This window comes from Barbus barbus (genome assembly GCF_936440315.1).
Source record: "Barbus barbus genome assembly, chromosome: 7".
Taxonomy (NCBI): Eukaryota; Metazoa; Chordata; class Actinopteri; order Cypriniformes; family Cyprinidae; genus Barbus; species Barbus barbus.
Window position 1 is genome coordinate 38,076,196 of NC_136735.1, and position 19,220 is coordinate 38,095,415.

The window sequence follows — 19,220 nt, forward strand, 5'->3', positions numbered from 1 at the left end:
GTTTCAGCTCAGTTCCTGATAAATGAAACCTCACTGCTTTAATAGTAGTGTCTGCTAAGGTAAGAATCACTGTTAATATTGCATATAATTATGGTTTTGGGTTTGTATTAAACATCAGTAACTTGCAGCACAGCGTTTGTTCCCTTTGATTCCTCAAATCATGTCTTGCTGAAGAGAGTTGTGGAATCCAGGGTAATTATAGCTAAATAAAAATCAGAACAAGACCATTTAATTATTTGAAATGAACGTTAACAGAAATAAAATGTAAAGGGAAAAAAAAGGAAAAAGGAAAATTATTGTATTTTTTTTTTTTGTCAAGACAACAAAACTAAATAAAAAATAAATTACATAAATTAACTGAAACAAAAATTGAAACTATTAAGTTTTATATAACAAGAAAATTACAAAAACAACAAAAATGACTAGAACTTTAATTAAAAATAAACTGAGAATTATAGCTAGACTAAAATCAGAAAAAAGAAAATGCAATTTTAAATGAACGTTACAGGAAATAAAGTGCAAAGAAAGAAAGAAAATACAATAAAAAAAAACTTCCACTAAAAATAAAATGACACATTAAAATTGTTTAAAACAAAAAAAAAACTATAATAGTATCCTAGTATAGAGTATCTTAAATAAATTTACATATTTTCTTCAAAATAAAATAAATAAAAAATTTAATATGTTGTCAAAATAATAAGTTGTCAAAGTATAATTTTAAAAAATACCTCTGCACTGAAATGAGCCGTAATTATAGACCTAGATTCACATTTTCTGAACTGCCTCTCATCAAACACAAATAAATCCAGTAAACCAGTGCAGCACATGAATGAAGCACTATTAGCAAACTATATTCAGATTGTAGTTCCATGCTGTTCATTAATGCTGCAATCAAATCGAAAGGCAGTGTCGAGCTTAAACCCTCCCACTGATGAGTTAAAGCACAGAAACACTCCCTCCGAGAGTTTTTCCACTTCATCAGAGTCAAACACCCATGCCAAAGCTCTCAGATCTCGCAGTCCATGCATGCAAGTCGACCAGAGCCTCGTGAGAAGGTAAGACACACTCCTAAATCTCAACTATAACTGATCTGCTAGACCCTCTAAAACATTAATAAAATACAAAATCAGTCGAATCTGAGAGTTTAAGTTAGTTGAAACACTCTCATGGAGCAAACGTGTTCTAGATGAGCTGCGCTGTAGGTGTGTTTTGCATGCCAGGAATGCATTATGGATGTGTGTTAACAGGTTGTGAATGTGAGGATAGCTGTGGGTGGAATAATGCTATGCCTTCAGGTGATAAAGTTAACATTCTTGCGACTCACTGAACATGCACAGCATCACGTCGCATGACCTCTAAACCTCACCTGTGTTTGCTAGTGCACTGCAAAGGTGTTCAGTGACTGATAAAGCACTGATGAGAGACTATCTAAGGAGAGCTCCTCCGGCCTCTAGATATGAGATTTTTCGCCTGTATTCTGGTTAAAACAAAGTAAAAACTGTGCATCATATGATTTGCAGAATCATTCATGCTCAAATGCTCCACATATGCAACTTTAACATTTAAAGGGACAGTACATCTGAAAATTAAAATTGTGTAATTTATTCACCCTCAAGTTGTTCCAAACATGTATAAGTTTGCTTGAACACAAACTTGTACATTGCATTGCTTAATATTATGCCTAAAATGTGTTTTAATGTCACTATTGATCAGTCTTTAAATGCAAGATATTTAAAAGTATACTTGCAATATTTCCACTTTAGCACAAATATACTTAAGTATATCAGTTGGACTAATACCGCATAATTAAAATGCATCAAGTACAAAATTAGTTTGCAGACTTTAAGTATAGCAGCTTAGTATACTAAAAGTAAAACTGCAGGGTATTTTTAATATGCACATCAATATGTAAATGTATTTGTAGTATACTTAGCACAAAATAAATGTATTTCAAACATTTGCAGGATAGCCATTGACTTTCATAGTATTTATTACCCCATACTACGGAAGTCAAAGCCTACCAGCAACTGTTTGGTTACCACAATTCTTCAAAACATCTTATTTTGTTTAGAGGTTTGAGCACATCACTAGGAGAACTAGTACTTTTGATGATTGATTGTGCTCATTGAAATGCTTATTATTTTTACATTTCACCATTTTAATCTATGTGCGGTTGCATAGACTGTTAGACTAGTCTTACAAGTTTTTCTTTAAGTCAGTTACATAATGTCGACTGGTCTAATGTGAAACCCTCAGTTAACCGCTAGTTGGTCAAACTCTAAGTTAAGTCTTAAAGGGACAGTTCACCCAAAAACTAAAGTTCTGTCATCCCTTACTCAACACTGGAGTTTCTCTCTTCTGTTGAACATTTATTTTAACCAAAATGGGATAAAACAGCATGGATGTCAATAGTGACCAACAACTGATGGTTCCATGCTTCAAAATATCTTCTTTTGTGTTGAGCAAAAAAAAAGGCCATACTTGATTTCATTGAAAACAAAGCGTTTCATAATACTTCTGAAGAGAGGAAACTACACAACTTCCTTCATTTCATCACCAGAGAACATACATATGTTTCTCAAGCATAATAAAATGCTTTCCATGAACACGTGTGTTCTGGAGCAGATTGCACATGTGAACCAGCGTTAATTTTGCTGACGATAAATATGCATCGTAATTTGTGTCAACGCCATTTTTTCACAGACAATAACAAAATAAAGACTCTTTTTGAATGACAAAAACAATTATTTGACACCCGGTTACGTCTTAAGTAGGGCTGGGCGATATAGCCCAAAAAATTATCACGATATCAGCCGGTATCGATAATTATCATGATAAATATCAAATCTTTATTTCTTTCAAGTTTAAAGCCAGAATTTTGCTAATTTTCCGTAACAAAATAAGTATCTAAAGAGAAAACTTAATTTCTTAGTTTCTGCATGTTCTAATGAGTGATATTGTTTCAAATCAAGAAACAGGTTTGGGTTGCCTGATAATATTAATAATATCACTTTTTTTGTCTCTTAGAAACGCACATTTGATAGTAGCTTGAGTTAGGATGCAGAGGTAAAAAAAAAATTCAGTTTTAAAAATCAGTAACATCTGTAACAATTGTACCAACCTCAGTTTTATGTGGTTAAATTTATTCTGATCAAGTTTTTTTTTTTTTTTTTTAAGCATATGATTTCCCATAGTAGCATACATTTAAATCATGATAAGCACAATTAAAACCACACATATAGCACCTCAATACAGTGGTACAAATATAACTATATGGTTTTTAGGTAGCCTGTTTGTATGAAAAACAGTAGTCACAAATACATACTATAATTATATACCATTACTCCTGTAATAAAATTCAGTGTGAATATCCCACAATACCATGGTGCAGTGAGTGTTACTCCAGTAAATCCATGGTAAATGATGGCGATGTGTAGATTGACAAGCCTTCTGTCTCGTTGCACAGTGTTTCTCCTGTTTGGCTTTAAACTAGTTTAAATCACAGAGTCATTTGTCTTGCTCGCTGAATCCATTCAGTCAGTTTTAAAGGGGCAGCAGCCTAATTTAGTTACTGTTGTCTGTGTCCTTATATTACAGCAAGTGACTGCTTTGTAACCTTCAGAAAACTTCAACTTGAATTTTCTCTACATTTACTTTGCAGACTCTGTTGACTTCAAACGGCTGTAGCTCAGTCATTTTTCATCCGATTCCAACAAATCTTATTTGTGACCCTGGACCACAAAAGCAGTCATATGGGTTAATTTTTTGAGATTTATAGCTGAATAAATGATCTTTCCATTGATGTATGGTTTGTTATGATCGGACAATATTTGTCTGAGATACAACTATCTGAAAATCTGGAATCTGAGGGAGCAAAAAAATCTAAATATTGAGAAAATCTCCTTTAAAGTTGTTCAAATGAAGTTCTTAGCAATGCATATTACTAATCAAAAATTAAGTTTGGATATATTTATGAACAAACCTTTACTTAATATCCTAATGATTTTTGTCATAAAAGAGAAATGTATAATTTTGATCCATACAATGTATTGTTGTCTATTGCTACAAATATACCTGTGCTACTCATGACTGCTGTTGTGCTGCAGGGACAGGAATCATTTTGAAGGTCCTTTAATGGTGAATGTGAAAAGAAACATAACTCATTTTTGAAAATTTGCTTGTTGTGACTCATTTTGCCAAGACAGGTCACAACTGGTATTTTAGTCCAAAGACTATGACTAAAACCAAATCAAAATGTGCCGTCAAAAGTAACACTGATGTGAATTTTTCACTGTATTTCCACAGAGAACCAATGTCTACCCCAGCGCCAACCACCTCGAACCACACCAACTCCACCATGTACCCCAGCGAGGGCATGCGTGTGGTGCAGATGGTGGTGACCGTGATGATCTTCATCGTTGGCGTCTCTCTAAACGCTCTGGTGGTCTGGGCGTTGGGGGTTCGAGTTTGGTGCCGCAACAGAGGAGTGACCGGTGAAACGCGGAGCGCCGACAGCTTCCGGATCTACGTAGTGAACCTGGCGCTCGCAGACTTGGTGCTGTTATTACGGACGCCGCTGATGCTGCCCTACTTAGCCAACCACTTCACTTGGACGCTGGGGGAGCCTGTATGCAAGCTGGTGATTTATTTGCGATGCCTGGGATTGTACGCGAGTGCGTTTTTGCTCTGTGCCGTCGCGGTGGAGCGCTGCTTGTGTCTGCTTAGACCAGTTTGGGCTCGATTGAGACGCCCTCGTTGGGTCGTGCCACTAGCTTGCGCCGCAATATGGGTGTTGGCGGCAGTTTTCGCCATTCCCTACATCGGAACAGCCAGAGTCATTCTCTGGGAAAACCGTAAGGCGTGCATTGAAAGCGATTTGGGAGTAGGACAAGCCTTAAATGTGTTGGAGACCATGGCGGGATTCTTGCTACCTTTGGTGATCTTCTTGTCGTGTAATATTGCAGTGGTTTTTTGCGCAAAGAAAGCCGAGAGCACTATGTCTTCCCCAACTTCGTCTTCTGGACCGGGTTACACATCCAACCGTCTGACCCGTCTCTATCGCGTACTCTTCCTCACCATGCTTCTCTTCCTCACTTGCTGGGTGCCTTACTTCACCTGCCGCTTTCTGAGAGCGCTTTCTCATGATCGGCCGGAGTGGAAGAAGGTCAAAGAAGGATCGATTGCCGCGGCGTACGTGACACTGTTTCTGGTTTACATTAAAAGCGCGCTCAACCCTGTCTTGTACGTGTTCGCGGCTCGCGGACTCGGCCGTACGGTTCGTGCCTCGCTCGTTTCCACCATCGAGCGCGTCTTCAACGAGGAGCTGTCGGAGTCTTTGCGAAAAAAGTCTTTGCGAAGGAGGGACTCTGAGTTTTAGGGGAGCTGCTGATCTCAATATCTGAGATTTCAGATCTGCTTGTTTGACAAATGATAAACACTGACTACAAGCAGAAAACACGTACAGCATCTCAAGATTTTAAGGTTTTTAAGATTTGAGGCTGAGGCTTAGTTTGATGGACATGAAAGCATTTTGCAAAAGCCATTCTGTAACTGATATGATTATTTTAATCTTGGATTTAATTGTGATGCATTATTATTTAGGAACTTAGGAACAAGCAAATGCAAGGCTTTCCTTCCTGTGACTAAAGGCTGGTCATTTTGGGCTTAAATTAAGTATAAAGAATGCTCTCTTATATTATGCAAAATAAATGTGCCCTGCACTCTCAGGAAAAAAAGGAAAAAAAAAATGGTACAACGCTGTCGCTGTGCACTTTTGTACCTTTTAGATACTAATATGTACACTTTATGTACTAATTTGTCCCTTTAAGGTACTTTTATGGGCTTTTTAGGCAGCTTTTGTACCTTTTTTATTCTGCGAGTGTACATACAAATTTTTCACCAAGATTATTAGCAAAACATTTATATCAAGAGCCATTCTGTTAATGATATGATTGCTTTAATCTTGGATTTAATTGTGATGCATTGCATTTTAGGAACTTACAAGCAAATGCAAGGCTTTCCTTCCTGTAACTAAAGGCTGGTCATTTCAGGTTTAAATTAAGCATAAAGAATCTTCTCTTATATTATGCAGTAGAAATGTGTCCTAAATAAAAAGTTTTCACTCAGATTATTAGCAAAACTTTTAAAACAAAAGATCAGACATCAAACCAAACATGACACATCTTCATCGTAAAGATTGAGATGAAGTTGTTGATCAATTTACCAGACAGCAGAAAGTTCCCATTAAAGTGAATCAGAAAGTGAAAATTGAATTCCAGCGCTTGATATTGCAGCACTGATGCGTGATAAGAATGTTATTTCTGTGTCTAGATCTCAATACAAACTTGTTGTTTTCAAATAAACAAGCAGTTATTTTGTTTATCAGCCGTCGTCTGTGTGTAAAGTTTAGGTTCTTTGTCTGAGACGGTCGGTCCAGGGCTGTGTCTCTGCATCCACCTGTTTATGAGTGAGCTCTAGAAAGGCCCTCACATCCTCGAGGACAGGAGCCGTCCGAAGCGTTCTGACCACTGCCGGAGGATCGGGGACGAGCTTCATGAGGTGCTCCTGGAGGACCAAACACACAGGAGTCAGTAAATCAGGCTTTATGAAGGTCCTTTTAAAGACCAAGTCAAGAGATTTTATGAATAAATTGAAAGTAAGGCTGGGCGATAATTCGATAATGATAACTATCACGATATAATTTTCCTCGATAAAACGATATGAAACGTTCGATATAATGTTTATGCTCCAAAAGCAGAACGAAGCTAGAGCAGATGTGTTTACGCAAGCATTAAAGGGGTCATATGATGCGATTTCAAGTTTTTCTTTCTCTTTGGAGTGTTACAAGCTGTTCTTGCATAGATAAGATCCCTGAAGGTGCAAAGACTAAAGTCTCAAACCCAAAGAGATATTCTTTATAAAAGTTAAGACTCGTCCACGCCCTCCTAAAACGGCTCATTCAAACACACCCCACATGTCTACGTCACGGTGTGGGAGGATTTGCATAACACCACCCAAATGTAAACACAATGAAAGAAGGCGTAACTATTACTCTGGCTGTAGTATTGTTGCTGCTGCCGGCCTCATGTCCTGGAGACGCTGTGTTTCGTTGTGAAAGAGAAAGTACTTTGTTTGGGCTTCCAAAAGAGGACACAACTAGAAATCAGTGGTTAAGCTGTATTTACAACACTGTTCCAGAACAGCTCAACCCAAATATTGGAGTGTGTGCAGCGCATTTTAATGGAGGACTGTTTCCTGAACCTGGACGAGCAGCCTAGAATGCTGGCTGTTTCTATAAAGTGGGGCAATTCCAACTTTGCAAGGACAGCGCTTCTGACTCACAGCCTGTAAGTATGTTTTCATATTTAAAGCAACTGTCGTTTCTCCGATCACAAATGCCTTGTTTATAATGGGTTTTACTGTTTTAGTCTCGTCGCGCCGGGACACGGCATCACAATATGGTAAGGGGGCGCAACATTTCCGTCTCACGCTTGAGGTACTCGGCCAATCACAACGCACTGGATAGCTGGCCAATCAGAGCATGTCTCGCTTCTCAGAACGATGAGCTTTGTAAAAATCGGTGCGTTTCAGAAAGACGGAGCATAGAGGAGCAACAATAATGTACAGTATGTGGAAAATAATGTGTTTTTTGAACCTTAAACCACAAACACATTGCATTACACCAAATACACAAAATAATGTTCTTTTTAGCAACGTCATATGACCCCTTTAAATGTGAAGTGCTTGAATTCAGCGATGAACAAATGATTCAAATTTGAGAAACACTGTGTGCAACGAACAATAGAGTCAGAAGGCTTTTCAATCTACACATCGCCATCATTTACCATGGATTTACTGTAGTAACACTCACTGCACCATGGTATTGTGGAAGAAATATTGGATATTCACACTGAATTTTATTACAGGAGTCATTGTATCTAATTATAGTGTATGTATTTGTGATTAAGCTATAACGTGTGCATTTATACTGAATGTTTTTAGACTGAAGTTTTTCATACAGATACCTAAAAACCATATAGTTATATTTTTACCATGTTATTGAGGTGCTATATGTCTTGTTTTAACTGCGTTTATCTTTATTTAAATGTATGGTACTATGGCAGAACAATGCTTAATTTTAAAAAATAAAATAAAAAACCTTAGTCAGAATAAATTTAAATAAAACTGCTATTTTTTTTTACAGATATTACTGATTTTGATAACGAACAAAACTTTGCCTCTGCATCCTAACTCAAGCTACTATCAAATGTGCATTTCTAAGAGATAAAAAAGTGATATTATAATTATTAATATTATCAGACAACCCAAACCTGTTTTTTGATTTGAAACAATATCACCCATTAGAACATGCAGAAACTAAGAAATTAATTTTCCCATTTAGATATTTATTTTGTTAAGGACCATTAATGGTCTGGTTTCTACAGCTTTCACTCTGGAGCAAAAATCTGGCTTTAAACTTGAAAGAAATAAAGATTTGACATTTATCGTGATAATTATCGATATTGACTTTTTTACTTTTTTTACCTCCATTACTTTTTAATTAATTTAACAAAAAACAGCTTCTCAAATACTAGAATGTGTTGTTCTTTATCAGCATTTTAGGTTTTTTTTAAGATACATTTTAGTATTTTATATAAGATGCCTTGTCTTCTGAGAAATTCATGAAAATGAAGTGAGTTAATGATTAAAATAAGAACAAACCTCAGCCAATTGAGTCAGAAAAATCTTAATGCAAAGGGAAAACGGGTTGTCCTTTCCAAATGACAGATATTTCTTCTTGTTTTAAGCATGAAGTCACTTTATTTGGTTCAAATTCTCAGAAAACAAGATTAATCTTATCTTCATTTTGCAACTGAAGTAAATGTATCTTGTTTTAAGGATGTTTAAATTATTATTATTATTATTATTTTGCAGTGCATCTAACATTTATTGACTTTAGGAATTTAAGACATTCTGCTATGATTTAAGACTTTTTAAGACCTTAATTTGTGGAAGTAGTAAGATTTTTTACCACCTTCAGAAACCCAGGTAATTCAGCAAACGTTTCAAAACCAAATGACCTGCTTGACCCGACTTAAGCTGCAATTACGCCTATATACAGCCATTCATTTGTTATCTCAGTCACACATCTGTTGCGATTAACAAAAGCACACTGTGAATCACTTGCACAACATTTCCACAAAGTACCCTGTTCAGTGTTGAAACTGCTTTTCCTGAAAACATTGCATCAAGTCTGTCTGTATAACTCTGTTAATGTTCGGTATAAGGTGAAGGCAAGTTTCTCAACACGTGCTTTTAGTTCTTTACATTTACATTGCAGGACAAACAATATGCTGTTGCCACAAAAACACACTCGGCTGATTCATTAACCACAAACTAAGCATTAAGGCTTTTAAGGATAACTAGACAGTACTGTTTTATTGATTAAAAGAGACGCTATAATTCAAAACACTGCTTGTGGTCAATGCGAAAACCAAAAGTGAATCCCAAAGTGATAACATCAAGACTCCGATCGCAACCAAATGAACCAAATGAAGGTTATCCCATTTGGGAGAAATGTCACTAAAATGTGTCCCATTACATTTTGCATAAAGTAAATAAAGATTATTTTTAGAACTATTAGGACTTTTAGCTTTATGACATTTTCATGGCAAATAAAAACACATTTTCCTTGCAAATCATGGTTGCAACAAACCTGTGATTTCTAAATTGTGATTTCCAGCATTTCTCATTAGTCTCACATTTCTATAATATAATGTTTTGTTGTTGTTTTAATTGAAATCAGCATAAAAGCAGCAAACTATGGAATCCCATTTCCACCACAGGATAAAAAAAAATAGAAAAGGTAATAGAGTTTTTATATCACAATTAAAATGTTTTCCTTGCAATTCTTAGAAAAAAGTCCAAAATGTGAGATGTAAACTCAGAAATGTGAGATATAAATGCAGAATTGTGTTGTAATTTTGCAATTCTGTGAAAAAATAAATCAGAACTGTGAGATATTAACTCACAATTGTACATTTATAACAAGCAATTCTGATAAAAAAAAGTCCAAAATGCAAGATATAAACTCAGAAATACGAGAAATAAATGAAGAATTGCATCATAAATTCACAATTCTCTGAAAAAAGGCATAATTGTAAATTAATACATTTTATTTATTTATTTTATGGCATCATGGAAATACTCTTCCATAGTAAGCAAATATTAACCTATAAATATTTTAGATGTAATCAGTAATGTGAAAATTGTGCAACTGTCACAGAAACAAATTCATAATGCAAAAAAAACCTAACAGTCCTATGAACAAAACTCTAAGTAGGGATGTAACGATGAACCGCGAGCCGGTTGAAAATCGATTCAAATATGTGACGATTCAAATCGTTTGAGATGCCAAACAAATCGGAATACAATTGTATACAATAGGAGTTCAGATGAATGTTTCTCTGAGGGGAATTGACTGTCTTTAGAATAGTTTACGTGGTATTTTCTTTTCATCTTGCCTCTGAACGATGCAAATTAAAGTAGAGTTCATAAGCGCAGCTCTGCTCATAAGCGCTTTGTTTACAGCGGTAACCAAGGAAACACTGTATCATTGCTGTTCATAAGCACTTTGTTTACAGTGGTAACCAAGGAAACACTGTATCATTGCTGTTCATAAGTGCTTTGTTTACAGCGGTAACCAAGGAAACACTGCATCATTGCGGTTCATAAGCGCTTTGTTTACAGCGGTAACCAAGGAAACACTGTATCATTGCTGTTCATAAGTGCTTTGTTTACAGCGGTAACCAAGGAAACACTGCATCATTGCGGTTCATAAGTGCTTTGTTTACAGCGGTAACCAAGGAAACACTGTATCATTGCTGTTCATAAGCGCTTTGTTTACAGCGGTAACCAAGGAAACACTGCATCATTGCGGTTCATAAGCGTTTTGTTTACAGCGGTAACCAAGGAAACACTGTATCATTGCTGTTCATAAGTGCTTTGTTTACAGCGGTAACCAAGGAAACACTGCATCATTGCGGTTCATAAGCGCTTTGTTTACAGCGGTAACCAAGGAAACACTGTATCATTGCTGTTCATAAGTGCTTTGTTTACAGCGGTAACCAAGGAAACGCTGTATCATTGCTGTTCATAAGTGCTTTGTTTACAGCGGTAACGAAGGAAACACTGTATCATTGCTGTTTAAAAGCGCCACCTGCTGGCAGGGATGTGAATCTGCGTCTCATTCAGCTCATCTGCTATTTTTGTTGTGTTTTATGTAGTATAGTTTCACAAACCATTCTGTTTTTGCTTCAAATTTCGAAATTATACAGTCGCTAATTTAGATTAATAACTGCTCATGCTGCATCTTTGATTAAATGCAGTGGTTGCCTCATTATAGCTGGAAAGAGCACAGACAGAGTCTTAGTTTGTTTATATGAACTGATTTCTTTTATTTGTGTAACTTGCTCATTTGATTTGGGGTTTGTTTTAATTTCAATTTAGCTTTGTAATTTCAATTTCACAAAGAAACATGCAGCAATAGCCTAATAAAAGAACACCTTCTCATTTACTGTATAACGTCTTCAATCTCATTTTGTAAAAAAGAATAGTTAGAAAATCTAAATCGTGAATCGAATCAAATCGTGAGTTGAGTGAATCATCACATCCCTATCTTTAAAGGTGCACTAAACGATTTCTGAAAAACACTTTTGACCACAGCTTCGGACCGACTCCCAAAACACACTTGTAGCCAATCAGCAGTAAGGGGGTGTGTCTTGTAATGATAGAAGAGAGCGCTCAGTTTGAGTGCACGGGACTGATATAAGCAGATCAACTATAGATAGAGAGAAATGGCAAATAAAAAAAATAAAGAGGAAAATATCAGAGAAACAAAACATTAAAAAGAAGCGTTACGATCAGGCAAGAGGTAGGACCTGTGTAAATATCGAAGCAGCTTTCCAGCAGTTGAGAGAAACTAAAAGCTCAAAATCAGATGCCAAGGTTGCATTGTTTCTTCTTGATAGCTGAGTAACGTTGATTTTGCTTAGTTTCACACAACTTATTCATGTTAGCTTTTGTTTGAATATGCTTGTGTCATCTTCACTTGCTTCCGCGATCGTCATTGCCAGGGTTGTGTACGTATGTGTTAGGCAGAGATTTCAAAAGAAGGGCGAGGTCCTGTTGGGCTATGGGCATGTTTGTTTTGGTGCTTTCAAATATCAACATCATTTGGAAAAAATAGCTTAATGCACCTTTAAGTAAAACCTAATGTATCATTCATTTGACTTTGTGCTTAAATATGACTTGTTCAAAGTTAAGTGAGTAATCTCGACTGTAGGTCATGGGTTTAATTTGACCGGAAATGTAGTGTGATGTACCTGTAGCGTCGGCTCGCTGGCTGGGCGAGACGGTAAAGCAGGAAGACGCAGGACCGTCTGTTCTGACAGCTGGAGAAACTGGAACAGATCAGAGTCAAACACCAGGATTAAACGACAGCTAGAAACCTCACAGACTGTTCAAGTGAAACCATCACATCTGTATGAACCTCCTGTGCATTCTCCTCTTCATCCTCTAGTTTGCGTCTCATTATCCTGCATTTCTCCTCCAAACTATCCATCTGCACCTCCATCTCCTCCAGAGTGCTAACAATTGAGCGCACGTTCTCCTAAACACACAAAGGGTTAATGAGCGGATGTGTCATGAACAGCTGATCATCTTAATTCGGGGTTTCTGCAGGATTTTTAAGATCAAATTTAAGACCTGCACAAATAAAATTAATACCATATGAGCGGGGTGGGGCAATGTCTATAATAGTGCTGTCAAACGATTAATCGCATCCAAAATAAGTTTTTGTTTACATAATATGTGTGTGTACTGTGTATATTTATGTATATATAAATACTCACACATACAGTATATATTTTGAAAATATTTACATGCATATATTTATATGATATATATATATTTAATATATAAACTAGTGCTGTCAAATGATTAATCACGATTAATCACATCCAAAATAAACGTTTTTGTTCACGTAATGTGTGTACTGTGTATATTATGTATATACAAATACAAACACATGCATGTATACATTTAGGAAAAATATGTAATGTTTATATATTAAATATATTTATATATAATATAAATGATGTGAATATAAATATATCCATGTAAATATTTTCAAAATATATACTGTATGTGTGAGTATTTATATATACATAAATATACACAGTACACACACATATTTTATGTAAACAAAAGCTTTTATTTTGGATGTGATTAATTGCGATCGCTTGACAGCACTAATATAAACATAACATATTTCTTAAAAATATACATGCATGGATGTGTATTTATATATACATAAATACACAGTGCACACACACACATATTGTGTAAATAAAAACTTATTTTGGATGTGATTAATCGCAATTGATCATTTGTCAGCACTAATCTTTAATAATATATTAAACTGTAAAATGACTGCTTTACAGACGTTTTATAAAATTATACACGTCACATTTCAGGCTTTAAACCATTTTTAAGAAAATGGACGAGTCAAAGTATTCATTATTATATTGATTTAAACAATTATTATCTATAAATCATTATATTAATTAAATAACATCTAAATATATTTTACGGTTTAGATTTTTATAACGCATTATCTTCTCATCGATCCACCAGTTCACATTTACAGCTCTGCGTGTTTGCAGGGTAGAAACGTGGGTCGATTTTCGCATTGGTCCGAACAAAAACAACAGGCTTATTGGAAATGCACTTTCATACACTGCCAACAGGTGGCGCTTTTGGAACGGCAGAAATATAACTGTTTACTGATTTAATGAAATCATCTTTAATGAAAACATAGCCTTTTGAAGTTTAATCGTCACATTAGTCCATAGCGCAAATCTGGTCTTTCCGTCCCCAAATTTAAGATCATAATTAAGACTTTCTTGTACATTAAGACTTTTTATGGCCTTAAATTTGATGCAATTAAATTGAAGATTCCTGTCATCACCTCTAGCGCCTCGAGCGTCTTCCTGCCGTGCTCAGACTTCTTACTCTCTGCTTTGAACTGATGGGACACATGCATAATATCTCCATGTTTCCTCGGGGGAACAGAAAGCTGTGCACACTTAGCCAAGAACCTATGAAAACATGTCACGAAAGAGTTAGGCGCCTGAAAGCTGTGGAAAAACCAAAGGAGCTGTTTGGATGAATGTGTCTTACTGTGATTTGAGGAGGTTGAGATGCTTCTGTGATTCTTCTTTTTCTTTGCTTTTCAATGCCAGTACAGACCTGAGTCAAAAGCATGAAAAAACACCACATTCAGACCGTGATGAAGCAATCTGCACGCACATGTAATTATTACGCAACACGTTACTCACAGAACAGACAAACCGAGCATGTTCTCCAGAAACAGTAGAGATGATTTGGTGAGCGGCTTCCAGTTTCCTTTATTCTTACTCTTTGCTGAGTTTTTAACAGAAAATCAGAGGAGAAAAAGACAAAAAAAAATTGTTAGGCCATAAAACAACAGACCATTATATTCAGATATAACACAAAATTAAAGAAATAATTCAGCTATCAATGCCAATTCTGTCATTATTTGATGACATGTCAGACCTCATGCACACGTTTGCATTAGGCATGCGCATATTTACAAATCTTCATAATCATTTTCATTCAAATTAACAATTGTTTAATCAATAAACAGATTGGAATCAAGAAAAAGATTTTATGGATTGAACAACATTTCTAACTTTCCTTTTGACTTTGCACTTTAAATTTTTAATTATAACATGTTTACTCTGTGAACGGTGCAATAGTTTGTGCAAAAGCCCATTTGATTTGGTTTTTAATGTGAAATATTAGTAATCATGAATATGATTATGCAAGATATTCAGCGATTAATTTAAATTTCACATGTATGGACTGTTTATGATACTTTATGGCACTTTCTGAAGCCTCACTGTCTGCTTTCACTGCATGATAAAACACAGAATAAATAACCTGTTTCTCTATTTGTTTGTTTTTTACAGAAGAAAGCAAGTCATACTTGTTTGGAACAACGTGTGTGTGTTAGAAAATGATAACAGAATTGACATTTTCAGAGAAAAGAGGAAACACTTTTCAGTGCCAATTGTTTTGTTTGGCAAACTTTGAGAAAGAAAAAACTCAGCAGGTTGACAAATGGGTTTCAGAATAATCTCACCTTACGCAACGAGTCTGCAAATACATTCAAGTACAGACATCTCCCATCATTTCTCAACTTACCGCTGTGTTTCTGAGATGGCTCTGGACGTGGGCCTTCAGCTCTGGGTTTGGACACCTGGAAAAAAAAAGTGTTGAGCATGTTTATACTGTAGCTTTCATTATTTTTTTTTATCAAATTTGCTGAGTGAAATCTAATACTTGTCTCTTACTAATTTCAAGAGCTGATTCCAAAAAAATTGTGTCTGTTTTGCTAGAGCACATGGCACTTTCTCACAAAATATCATGCATTTCGTAGCATTTTTTCTTTTCACAACCATTTGAGTGGTGAAGAAGTCTTGTTTTATCCCTTAATCAGCAGAAAAGACACGATTCACATCTTCATTGGAGCCAGATTACAACTATTTGTTCAATTCTTAGCCAATTTTCTCAGAATCATCCAATAAAATAATATTAGGCTTTTTGGTAAAAAATATATTATACATCAAAAAATGCTACTGGGGTATAAAGTCCATAAATCGGTGCTCTTTGGATGCGGGATTTCTTAAACACCAAGGCACTCGAAAATATTGTGAAAAATAACAACTTAATTTAATTAATAATTTTTTATGCAAAGTCATGTGAGAATAAAGGCTTTTTATTTTTCACTATATTTTCGAATGCCTTGGCGTTTTGAGTTTTTTCACGAATTAAGAAATCCCGCAGAGTTTTTTGATGAAACAAACATTACATAGATTTTTTTTTTTAAATGACTTTTGCACCAATCACAATCTTTTCCAGATGCACTTTAGAAGTGACAGAATAACAAAAGATCTGATTTAGAATATATCAAATTCTTATTTTAGTATTAACTCAAAAATCAGGAAAACTATTTTATTGATAAATGAATTTGATATTGTATGCATTTATTTGGATGTTAGTAAATTGGGACATACAGTGCCTATAGAAAGTCTTCATACCCCTTCATTTTTTCACATTTTGTTATGTTGCGTCCTTATGTTAAACTGCTTTAAATTACATTTTTCCCACATAAATCTACACCCCACTCACCATAATGACAAAGCAAAAACCGGATTTATCATAACTTTGCAAATTTATTAAAAAGGAAACAATGAAAAAAATGACATTGCACAAGTCTTCATACCCTTCGCTTTGCCACTTGAAATTTAGATCAGGAGCATTCGAGGATCATCTTTGAGATGTTTCTATACTCCGACCGGAGTTAACCTGTGGCAAATTCAGTTGATTGGACATGATTTGGAAAGGCACACACAGCTGTCTATATAAAGTTTAACAGCTGAAATGGATGTCAGAGCAAAAACTAGAAAATATGAGCAGGAATGCCCTGCAAAGCTGAGAGACAGGATTGTGTTGAGACAGATCTGGGGAACACTACACAAACAATCCTGCTGTGTTGAAGGTTCACAGAAGCATTTGGCCTCCATAATCTTTAATGGATGAAGTTTGAAACAATCAGGACTCTTCCTAGATCTAGCCTCCTGGCCAAAACTGAGCAATCGAAGGAGAAGGGTCTTGGTTAGAGAGGTGATCAAGACACTGATGGGCACTCTAGTTGAGCTCCACGATTTTATATAGAGATGGGAGAAACTTACAGAAGGACAAACACCACTGCAACACTCCACCCATCTGGGCTTGACGACAAAATGACCAAAGTCAAGCTTCTCCTCAGTAAAGATACATGAAACCCTGATTGGAATTTACAAAAAATACACCCAAATAACTCTCGGAGTATGAAAAAAAAAGATTCTCTGGTCTGATGAACCTCAATTCCTCATTCATGTCTGAGGGAAACCAAGCTCCGCTTATCACCTGCATAATACCCTCCCAACGGTGAAGCATGGTGGAGGCAGCATCAGATGGAAAGCTGAATGCAGCTAAATATAGAGATATCCTTAATGAAAACCTGGTTCAGAGCACTCAAACTGGGCTGAAAGTACATCTTCCAACAGGACAATCACCCTTCGCACACAGCCAAGATAATGCAGGAGTGTGTTAGGGACGACTCTATGAATGTCCTCGAGTGGCCCAGCCACAGCTAGGACTTGGAACCAATCAGACATCTTTGGAGAAACCCACCGATGGTCCCCAGCCAACCTGACAGAGCCTGAGATGATCTAAAGAGAACAATGGCAAAAAAAACAAAAAACAAATGTGCATGTGCAAAGCTTGTATACCCAAAAAGACCTGAGGCTGTAATTGTTGCCAACTAAGTTTTGAGTTAAGGGTATGAAAACTTGTGCAATGTGTTTCCTATTTAATAAATTTGCAAATCTGTGATAAATCTGGGGTTTGCTTTGTCATTATGGTGAGTGGGGTGTACATTTATGTGGGGGAAAAAGTAATTTAAAGCAGTTTAACATCATAACACAACATAACAAAATGTGAAAAAAATGAAGGCGTATGAAGATGTAAATTCTTTAAGTATATTGTTTTATACATTTTCAATAAAAGGCTTCAAAGGTTAAATAAATTAAATATGAATAATAATACAGAGAGCCGTGTCTCACTTTAGTTTTGTGTGTGTTTCTATCTGCGGCTCCTTTGGGGCCCCGTGTGGAGGCCCTTCCTGACCCTCGAGCTGGTTTCATTGTGAAAACTGCACAGAAAAACAGTGTAAGTGTACAAAACCTGAGGAAACCTCAAGCTAACATGTCAAATATCTCTCTATAAAGAGTGTAGAATGATCACTAATGTGACAACTGCAAGTATCACAATGTATTGTGGTTTTAGATATGAAGATGCTATTATTTTTAGATACCATAGTATACAAAGAATACAGTTATACCATAGTATTCTACAGTACCAGTGTGGATGTTGCTTTATGTAATCACGACGCAAAATTGCATCAAAACTGATTTGCATCAAAACATCAAATCTGCAAAAATATATATTTTATATGTTAATTTAGATTTGTTTGTGAAATAATATATATGCACAGTATAACATTAAAATATAAATAAGTTTAAATACATTGAATTATCTAAAACTTACGCATTTTTGAATTATTACAATTTAAGTTTTTTTTATTACCTAGCTAGCAACTTAAACAAGTAAAACTAGGCATTCTGAACAATTCTAGATGTAAGCAGTGTATTAGCAGTTAAGTTAGTTAGTATAAAGTCCGTAAAAACATCTTAATATGAATATTAGTATTATTAAATTAAATAATTGCAAATAACAGCGAATTCAGACGATGTGTGCACTGCTAGGCATCTATTGTGTACTTTAACTTGTTAAATAGTAAATGTGTGCCTTTTTATCGTTTGAGTCACTTATAAAAACAGCTAAACTTGTTGCTAGCTGCTTTTGGAAGAAAGCGTTGCTAGGGTAGTCTGAAAAGTTGCTAAATTTAGCAACAAAATTGTTAAGTTGGTAACACTACAGTACTATGGTATTCTTTAAAGTACCATGGTATAACAATAAAGTAAACAGATCAACAGATTTCACTGAATAAACTGAAACAGGACGACGCGACGCGTCAAATACACTTGTTTTTATCGCGTCGCGGTGTAGAAACAGCAGCTGCTTTCTCACTAAATACATACAAACTGATGAGAAGAATAAAGAAGAATGTAACGATAAGTATATTGAGCTTTAAACAAACAAAACTCGCTAATTAATCGTCGTCAACACGGACAGCGTCTTCTTCAGGACTCACCGGATTCCCGCCACACGGCTCAAAGCGCGAACTGAACTGCGCATGCGCGGACAGAGCCGACACTTCCTCCCCGAGATGCTCATTTTTAAATCAGCTCATATTTTACAGAATATTAAATGGAGCAGTCTGGAAGCTTATTTTAAGCTCCGGAATAAAATTTTAAAAATAAAGTCATTTTGACTTTTTCTCTCACATTTCTGAGTTCATATTTGGCAGTTTATCATAAAACTAGCAATTCTGAGAAGTATGAATTAAGAGATAAACTCAAATTTTTATAACTTCTTATTTTTTGTTTTATTCCATGGTGGGGAAAAAA

At 35.7% G+C, this 19,220-nt stretch overlaps 2 protein-coding genes across 6 annotated transcripts; one reads left to right on the forward strand and one right to left on the reverse strand.

Moving 5' to 3' along the window:
- Positions 1-976: 976 nt before the first annotated feature.
- LOC306872105 (C3a anaphylatoxin chemotactic receptor) lies at positions 977-6,383 on the forward strand. Its single transcript, XM_079420499.1, has 2 exons — positions 977-1,055; positions 4,306-6,383. Exons 1-2 carry the CDS (start codon positions 1,027-1,029, stop codon positions 5,375-5,377), a joined length of 1,101 nt encoding a protein of 366 aa, XP_079276625.1. The 5' UTR covers positions 977-1,026; the 3' UTR covers positions 5,378-6,383.
- Positions 5,549-18,948, reverse strand: cenpq (centromere protein Q). Of its 5 annotated transcripts, XM_079420500.1 has the most exons (10): positions 18,905-18,930; positions 17,754-17,842; positions 17,205-17,360; positions 15,289-15,343; positions 14,400-14,484; positions 14,242-14,310; positions 14,030-14,159; positions 12,551-12,670; positions 12,384-12,461; positions 5,852-6,564 (listed from the first exon to the last, which is right to left on the reverse strand). In XM_079420500.1, exons 2-10 carry the CDS (start codon positions 17,832-17,834, stop codon positions 6,406-6,408), a joined length of 933 nt encoding a protein of 310 aa, XP_079276626.1. In that variant the 5' UTR covers positions 17,835-17,842; positions 18,905-18,930; the 3' UTR covers positions 5,852-6,405. The 5 variants fall into 5 exon arrangements, with proteins under 5 accessions (XP_079276627.1, XP_079276630.1, XP_079276626.1 ...); XM_079420501.1 differs by lacking the exon at positions 17,205-17,360 and having other exon boundaries at positions 5,549-6,564; positions 18,905-18,948; XM_079420504.1 differs by lacking the exon at positions 17,205-17,360 and having other exon boundaries at positions 5,848-6,564; positions 18,884-18,925.
- Between the last annotated feature and the right edge of the window lie 272 nt (positions 18,949-19,220).